The sequence below is a fragment of the Myripristis murdjan genome, chromosome 24 (assembly GCF_902150065.1).
Source record: "Myripristis murdjan chromosome 24, fMyrMur1.1, whole genome shotgun sequence".
Classification (NCBI taxonomy): Eukaryota; Metazoa; Chordata; class Actinopteri; order Holocentriformes; family Holocentridae; genus Myripristis; species Myripristis murdjan.
Window position 1 is genome coordinate 17,590,272 of NC_044003.1, and position 9,544 is coordinate 17,599,815.

Here is a 9,544-nt window from a genome sequence, read left to right on the forward strand (position 1 = left end):
GTGAAAATTGTGGTTCTTGATTTTTATTCCAAAATAATATTTTTTTTTTTTCAAAATGTCGCTTTTGGGAAGAGTTGAGTCTTAACCTGGTAGGTTGTTGGTGGCTTTGTCAGAGCATTATACAATAACTTTGCCAACAACACGGCTAATTAGGATTTACTCAGCTCACATCTAATTAGCTAATATTAAATTAGATGATTAGCTTCCAATAATTTTTAAATAACTGTAGAAGCACACTGGTGATTTTAATTACTTTCATGTGTTAAGTTTAACTTGCCCCTTGGTTGTTGCTGCGAGCTGCAGGCACTGTGTCACAGAGAGACATGGACAGATCCACCCAACAGCCCGGTGCTTGTTTTGTCACGATGGAAGTTTTAATAAAGTTATTCAAACAAACTCTTCCACCAACTCGGTGACATCATTGAACACTACAGCTGTTGCCTTGGCAGGGTGAACCACCCGGAAAAACACAGGATTAGGAAAATATTTTCACTTAATTTGTCTTTAATCCTTTTTGTTTCTCACAAAAGTCACTTACCTGACGTAATACTGACAAAAATAAATGGACACAATTTATTTGGAATAATAATAATAATGATAATAATAAGTAAGTATCAGGTTTGTATGAACTGAGTTTAACAATTCAGTCATTTTATACATAACTACATATCCTGTCCAGTGTCAACACTGAACACATTGCTGACTTTTAAGTTGGTAACAACTTTGTATCCGTTTGGGTTAAATTAATGTTAAATTAATGCAAAGTTGATACCAAGTTGAATAATAACATTTGACTGTTCAAATAAAATGTTACCAGCTAAATTGTTATCAGTAGATGATAATGGCAGTATTTTTATGTCATCATAAGTAATCCTGAGACATTTTTGTTTTAATAACGCTTTCTGAAATGGAATAATACAAATACAAGCCAATAAGATAAACAACAAAGCCCAGACATGAATTATGAACAGGGCTGCATAAGAATCAAAGAGGCAAAAAAAAAAAAAGTACACTCAAACTACAATATAAAAGCCTTTGTGTTTAAAAAAAAAAAAATGTAATATTCATATGCTTGGCTTTCATCTCATTCAGTTCGGCAGCATCTTGAAGCTGGGTGGGAAAGCCGAGCTCTAATTCAGGTACCCAAGTTGAGACAAAGCCAAGCACAAAACACTTTGGGAATTCTCAGCACGCGATTGCCACCATCAGAGGTGTCTTGCTTTCACTGACTTGCATGTGAACAGTCATTTTTTATGAATGTGACATTACAATGGCATTTTTCATCCATTATTTTGATCACCTCAGTTCTTTAAGTGGTATTTTGGTATTGAGTTATATCGTTGGAGTGGATGGGGTCTTAAACTTCCTGCCAGCCATTTAAAAAAAAAAAAAAAAAAACGTGGACAGCGCCTCATTCCTGACAGCTCAAGGAACTGGTTGGAAGGCATAGCTGTCCTATCAGCAGTGATTTGTATGGCCCTCTGTCTGTTGTAGGGATGTCACAAGAATCGATACTTAGGTTCAAATGCAATAGCAAAATTTTGAAGATGATACCAATATGAGTGTGCGTAGAATTGGTAGTACGGACTCAAAATGATCCTTTACTCTGTAACTGAATTTTATTCTAATGTAGCCTTAGCCTGTACTAGAAACACTTAAAGTGTCAGTCATGCTCACAGGACTAAGAGGCCATAATCATATCATTTCATTTAATGTTCTAGCGGACATTTCATACAGTTCCTCTAAGTTGAAATTGTTATTCTCGAGGGCTGCTTTGTTTCCTACTCAAAGGCTACAGGCTGATGTATCGCACGTATAACTCAGAGCTCTTGTTCTAATGTAAGCTCGATTTTTTTTAATGTTTGAAACGCATAAAAGTTCACTTGTTAATGTTTATGCAAAGGATTTGAATGAAGGAGTGTGTGTTAAATGGGATATCTGTGTTTGCCATGGGATTGAATCAGCTATCAAGAATTGTGGAATCTCACTGGTGTTAATATCAGATACGAAAATTCTGATATTGTGACGTTCCCGTTCTATCTGCAGCAGTTCTCACTAAAACAGATTCCCCATGCAGTGCGTTTGTTAAACACTGGGAATAAAAACAATCTCTGATCTGGTTCTGTCCTAGGTGTGCCGTGTGGCCTACGAGATTATGCAGACGCTGCATCCGGACGCCTCCTCTTTCTTCTACTCCCTGGACGACATCTACTACTTTGGAGGCCAAAATGCCCACAACCAGATCGCCATCTACCCGCACCAGCCACGCAACAGCGAGGACATTCCCCTGGAGCCCGGCGACGTGATCGGAGTGGCCGGAAACCACTGGGACGGATACTCCAAGGGCGTCAACCGCAAACTGGGCCGCACCGGCCTCTACCCTTCGTACAAGGTCAAAGAGAAAATCGAGACCGTGAAGTACCCCACGTACCCTGAGGCAGACAAACTGCTCAACTCTCAAAAAAAGTAAAAGAAGAAATGAAAAAAATAAAATAAAATAAAATAAAATAAGAAAGCGAACGAGTGAGGAGAAAGACACAGACTCCGATCCAGGGAAGGAGGCTGCTTTTGTACAGAAGAGAGAGAGGCGTACTTAGCGCACTAAGCTGAGAAGAAAAGAGAAAAAGCCTGCACCCAGGGGTGATAGGAATGAGAATGCACTCCGTGTGTGTGTGTGTGTGTGTGTGTGTGTGTGTGTGTGTGTGAGAGAGAGAGAGAGAGAGCGAGAGAGAGAGCGTGCAAAAGTGTGTGCGCGTGTATGTGCGTCCGCGTGCACTTGTGTAAATGCCTGTGCATATGTCAGGTCATGGAAGACTTGCACCCCAACACTCCCCCCCCCCCTCCCTCCCAGCCCGATGCCCACAGTTCGGGTTAAATGTAGAAATGTAGACGTGAACATTGATTTTAAACGAAGCAAGAAAAAAAAAAAAAAAAACATTTAAACTCTACACAAACCGACCAAGCTCACTCCCCCGAGACGGACTGGGACTGAGACTGTCGCACCCAAGAGTGAGCTTTGAATAAAATAAAAAAAAGAAGAAGAAGAAGACAAAACAAAAACAAGAACAATTATAAACTGGAAAACGGTGTTTTGATTTTTAATTTAATTCTTTTCAGTGGTTTTGATTCTAATCTTGCCTTTTTTTTTTTCCTCCTCCTCCTTTTTGTTTATTGAATGTACTGTATCTACTCTGCCATGCTCACTGCTTTCCTTCCCTTCTCCATCCATCTTCACTGTGCTTTTTTCCATCTCGTCTCTACATGTGCAATTAATTTTAAAATACCATATTGTGCTTTTATCAAGTGTTTTTAACAGTCTTAATTTTGAGTGTATGGGGCTTGTGCATTGTATACTGTATGGTGTGTGTGTGTGTGTGTGTATGTGTGTGTGCGCTTGCGTGTGTGGGTCTGTGTGTATGAGGGAATGTGTTTATGAACGAGTGTGTGCGCCTGCCTGTGTGTGCTGTATAAGTCTAAGGGGCCATGTCACCTCCTGGTGCCTATGACCTTGGTGAGGAGTGTGTGTGTTTATTTTTTTTAATTTTTTTTTTTTTATTATTATTATTTTTTTTAAATATGCTGGCTTTCCTCCTGACTGAATTGTGTTTCTGTGCCCAACGGGAGGCTGGCGGCGACAGAGGGACTGTCCTCAGTTGGCACTTAGAACAATGGTGAGCTCCAGTCACTCTACCGGTGACCTCTAGTGAACAATGGTAAGACTATGAGCGGACTGTGGTGAACTCATGGTGCACACACACACCGCACACACACTCACAGGAGCCGTCCCAAGGCTCACCAAATGAAGCACTCCACTTTAGCTGCTGTCTGTCCTGTCCATCTATTTGTTTGACGTTGATTCCTTTTTTTTTTTAACATTGCTGTTTTAAAATAAATGAGGACAAAAAAGTAATGCCTATGTTTTGAAAAAATGATAATACTATGTCATATCAGATTCAGAGCCCCCACCCCACCCCACCCATCATCATGAAGGCTTTTTTCATAACTTATGTTCTTGGGCATTGTCTTTGATAACCACAGATCGAAATAAACTTGAGAAACCAACACGGCGATTTTTCGCTCTGTCTGATTTTGTTCACCATCTGCTCCTCCATCTCTCTCTTTAACTGGCAGCACCTGCTCATTCAATCAGGCTGAACATGCTTCAACTGCACCGTGCACGCTCCAAAACCGAGGACTGGCTTTCTTTTTATTTGACAAATTCATTTCCACAAATCCATTTTGAAAAATAAAAGCCATTACTTGAAGTGTTATCTCTCATATCTCCGAAATAGAGAGGACCTGGTCTCTGATAGTGTTACCGGTACCAGAATTTGTTTGAATTTTGTTTTTTAAATCATTCTGTAAAAGTGGGCAGCGCTGTTCAAACGGCGGGTGAGTCATTTTACAACAGACGTCTTCATTTGTTTGACTGCATTACATTTCAAAGTGACGATCAAGCCCGGTTCTTTCAATAGAGACATCATTTTAATATGCCTTACCCAGCTACATGACATTTCTGCTCCAAATACCAAACATCTGACAGCGGTGTACTCCCCATGGAACCAGACAACAGGTACGCCAGAGAAGAATCAGCAGACTTCCTGCTCTTGACGGAGTAGTGGCCTACTTCCTACTTCCTGCATGTCTAAACCGTTTATAATCTCTTCTTCTGTGTCTTTATTTATGCGTTGCTCTGTTGTCTTGCTCAGACGTTTCTGGGACTTTCATTACAGATCCCGCTTTAATTTCAGGGCTGATCTGCACGCCTCATTGGCCAGCCACGAGATAAACCGCTGCGCTGGCGGTGGTGATGGTTGTGATGAGTTTTTTGGTATGCGAGGGAGAATAGTTTTATTGCTTTTCCCCCTGCCTGACAACAATCCGCAACCAATTTAACCTGTGTTGACAAACTCATACGCGACGCACAGCACACAGCAGTTCATTGAGCATTTTCACCGGGAAGGAGTCCCTCATGGGCTTTATAAATATACACGCTAACTGGAGGGCACTTTAATTAAAACACACTCGGTGCTGTCACTTTGGCCTGTAACAGTCATTTAAGAGAGACGTTAGTTCAGTTAATTATTCTGTTAATTGGCCAGTGTTCCCGGTAGAGAGCATTCAGGTTTTTAGCAGGCTGGTTCCCTCTCTTTTATTTGTGGTCTAATTGTTGCGGTCCTCATCCAGAGCACAGGCCCGTTGGCAGGTCTCCCTCATGCGAAGGCGTGTCATGAAAGGGAAGCCGTCCCATCGGAGCACCGCCTGATTCATTTTTAAACGCGCGGTGTCAACAGGTTAAAGTTGGTCCAAACTAACGCAGTCCTTTCCCACAGCCTTGCTTTAATGCTTCAAGAACAAGGGCAGGGATTTCAATGCGGCCGTGTAACTCTGATGGAATTCATATTATATAGAGATAAGTGAGTACGCCGTCGCATAGCGGAATTCTAATCTTGTAAAGGGCAGCTGAATTCATTCTGACTGACTCATGAAAAAAAGAGAGAGTGGAAATGGAAATGGTTATTGTAGTCCTGGCCAGCTCCAATCAGTACCCTGCCGGCGCAGCAGTAACAAGTGCAGGCTGCCCTACAGTGTCTGGCCCACATCAAAGCTGAGGGGAAGAGCTCTAACAAGAAACTCTTTCTGTCAGGTTTTCCACGGGCCATAATAGATTGTAGGGTGTCGGTCTTTCTCCTCTCCACTTTAAATCAACTGTGCAATCGGCTGCACTTTGGCAGTTATTAGTTCACCATGGTTACTGCCACCTGTTTTCTTTTCAGGATATTTCTCCCCACTCCGTAAACCTGATTCTTGGCACAGAGTCAGGCCGGCTTACGCCAGTGAGTACATCATCATTTAGCAGAACAAAGGCATTTTGTTTGGCACACACGCTTAACAGTGATCTTTGCTGCGGATCCAATAAATCAGGAAGTTTTAGCTGAGTGCTTAAACAAAGGAAGACTATATCCTGGATTTGAAATACTCCCAAAAAACTGTGCAAGATTGTTTTGCTACCCAACCATCCATCCAAAAGATGCAAAAGTTTGTTTGTTTGTTTTTTTTAGCAAAGATGTGAAGAATGCTCTTTTTCTCATTTGCATCGTAGCAAGAGCCATGGAACAGTATCAGTGGGCCTAAGCAGAGCGAGGAGGAGGAAAAACACCAAATGCTGTAGTTTGCCGTAGATTATTTCACAGGCAAAGGAGCAGCGCTTTCTTGAAAATGATTTAATCTGTGGCATCTAGTAACAGCGGGGCAGATCGAGGTGTTGATAGCGACGCTGACAGTTTCATGGAGAACACAGCTGGTAATGGAGCGCTGTGATGTCACATGGATAATGCAGCCGCAGTCGAGGGAGCTCTACTCCACTATTCACTCTCTGTAGCTTTCTTTGTTGCAGTCGCTGAGACAAAGCTTTTTTTGTCTCACAGGCCTCAATGGAGAGCAACTGCATTATTAGCTGTGTGATTATGATGTCACAATAATGGCATATTCATCCATGCTAATGATGGCAATGACTGTACTATTATGATGGCCTACAGCCTACAATGACTGATTAACATCCAGTCTTTGATGCTGTAGCAGTGTCTGCACCGCTGGATAGTGATAACACAACAGTCCCAGTACAATCCACCATCCTAATGGGCTGCGCGTCGATAGGGACGCCTGCTCTTACTGTACAGCGCAAAGACTAATGTTCCCATTGAAGCCGCGCTATCGCTGAGCCTCTGCCTGTCCGTGTGAAGGCTGCTGCAGCAGCGGTGGAGAGTCCACATCTAGACAACCAGCCCCCTCCCTCTCCCCGGCTCCACCCCCCTCTTCGCCCTGCTGCTGCCTGCGGGGTTCAGCCCGCTGTGATGACCATTAGCGTCTGGCTGAGGCTGCAGGAGATAACAGGTGATTTAAGGCCCTGTACCCCGGCACAGCCAGAGAGAAATGGCCGGCTGCTGCTTATCTCCCCCTCCGCCATACTCCACACACTTTTACATTAGGCTCCCCTATTCAAAGCCATCTGTCTTCCCAGTCAGGGTTTGATAAAACCGCCTGCGCACCTCACAACGGGGGAGGAGCAGGAGACTGAGGAGGCACACACGGCCACTCCGCCTGCATACTTATACACACTCTGACTGGGATAGGAGGACGTGGGTGACACGGTGGAACTCTCAACAACAACCACACCGACTGAATGCTTGATACACACCGGCTCAGGGCCCGGGGCAACACAGCGGGACTCGACAACAATAGCAGCACGCAGCTCACATGAGATACTGTACCTGTTTGTAAAAGAGAGACCTGAGTGTGTAACGCCACCCCTAGACTAATTGCAAATCAATGGTCTTGGTGAGATGAATGTAGTGGGGATGATAATCGCCTAGGGCTACAGTATAAATCAGCCATTCTTGCACAGCGGCTAACACTAATCACACAAGGTTGGGCAATAAAAGCTCAGGAGATGTTATCAGTGCACAACAGAAAAATGCATTCTATGCCTTTGAGGCTTTTCTGCCTCTGAGCGCGCCAATGACAATGACAGGAAAACCATTCTGACTGATTCCTCAGATGGCTTTGGCTTGTGTATAGACTGGTGATTAGATCTTAATGCCATAACATATTGGGCAGCCTCCAGTAGGAAAAAGGATTAATACACGCTGCCTGGATGTGCATATGTTAGGAAACATCCACTATCTTTGGGGCATGGGAAATCAAAAAAAAAAAAAAAGCAAAAGCCTGTTATCTTAACGAAAACACAAGGAAGATCAAGAGAAGATTGCACGCCAAGGAAGAGACGGTGAAATTCAGATGTGGAGCGGGAGTTGTGTAATTGTCCCAGCCTGCTGATTTCCCCACTGTGGAGGCTAAGTGGGCAGTGCCCGTCTTCCTTTAGTTCCTTGCTCTGTAATTACGGTGTCATTGTGTGACAGCAGAATAGCCTCGCCAGCGAGCTGAAGGACAGAATGTACTTTGGGAACTGGACATACGCTGCGAGAAGAGCCATGTGTCTGTCTTCTCTCCGTCTGTCTCTTTCCATCTTGTTCCGTCTCCTGTCCCTTTTCACCTTCCACCTCTTCAATCTCTCCGTCCCTCCCTCCCTCGCCCATGTCCTCTCGATGTGATGACCAAGCAGAAGCAAAAGGCTGCCGGTGTAATTAACTGTGTTGCCGAGGTTAATAGGTTCCTCCTGATGGCAGATTATGGCCCGAATCTCGCATTGAGGTGCATGTTGCCACTGGCAGAGGGAGGCCAAGGAGTGTGCTCCATGAGGCGTAAATCAGGAGTGGTGAAAAGGCTCCTTCACCACCGTCTGAGAGGAAAGGAAGTGTGTTTGACCCCTCCACTCAGGTGATCAGGCTGGTTGGATGCCAGGGAGGCCTGGCGGTTAGAAAGCCCACCATGTGACTAGAGATCACAGGTTCAGTCCATGCAGAGGCTGAGCCAAGTCATCCATCGTTTTTTTTTTTTTTTTTTTTTTTTTTTTTAGTCGGTGTCCTCCCCATCTGATATGAAAGAGGTTATTCTCTAGCTCTTTTTAAAGATTTTTATTGTTGTTTAATAATATATAACTCATCTTTTTAGTCTGCATTTGCAAATTCTCTTTGTTAATTTGTCAAATTGACTATTAAGTTTCAAATTTAAAGCTATCATAAAATATCGTCTATTGGGAGGCTCAGTCAAAAAAAAAAAAAAAATCTGAATCTGTACTGGTCTTAAAAAAAACCTGTCGAACCCTATTTGAGTCACTTTGAATGAGACAATGAACGCCAACGTATTCTGGCTGCCTCTCTACTCTGTGCATAACTTACATTCACGCGTGTCTCAGAGGAGCATGCAAAAAAAGCACATTTTCTAATTGTGCAGCGTGGAGTATGGTAATTGAAGTGCACTAAAAATAAATCTTTCATTAGCCCCGGTGGAGAGATGGACTCTGTTCTTATGGCCCTTCAATGCAAAAGCAGCCACTCTGGCCACTAACCAAAAGAAGGCTTATTCATAAAATTTGTACAGCTATAACAAATTTACTGCCAGGCTTTTTTGACAGACCTCAAAAATTACTGACTGGCCCCAATTCCGAAAAGAGAATCCAGTGTCAATTTGATTATTCACGCTTTAATTGCATGTTAATTCAAGCGCACACATCTGGCATCCCCCTGCAATTATCTAGTTAGTATGAGAAGAAGCAGGTGTTTAAGGAACCTCGGATGAAAGGTATTACCTATAAGTCCTATTATGAGTAAGCCTTAATGTTCCCTGCCATGTTAGTCATCAGAGTAATTCTTTAGATGATATTTTCTCCACCATTTGTTTGTTTCTGTTTTTTTCTCTCTTTCAAGGATTAAAGGAGAGCGCTTTTAGCTATTTACAGTGGTGTAACTCTTTGATTTTAGCAGATATCAGAAATCTGATATCAGAGTTGTTTACCCAGCCTGTTGTGTTATCTTTTCAAGCATTATTTTCTGTCTTGTATCCATCCCTCTCCTCCCATCCCTCTCAACTCAGCTTGCAGAATGCTCTCCTGTAATACATGTGCGTGTATTTCTGTCTTTTGAAG

General features: G+C 43.1%; 1 protein-coding gene across 1 annotated transcript in view; it reads left to right on the forward strand.

Moving 5' to 3' along the window:
• Window positions 1–4,052, forward strand: part of fut8b (fucosyltransferase 8b (alpha (1,6) fucosyltransferase)) — an 87,570-nt gene extending 83,518 nt beyond the window's left edge. The window contains exon 10 of the mRNA XM_030047414.1: window positions 2,132–4,052. Within this exon, the coding sequence (XP_029903274.1) occupies window positions 2,132–2,470 (339 nt within the window). The 3' untranslated portion in view covers window positions 2,471–4,052. The remainder of the gene's footprint in view (window positions 1–2,131) is intronic.
• Window positions 4,053–9,544: the final 5,492 nt, after the last annotated feature.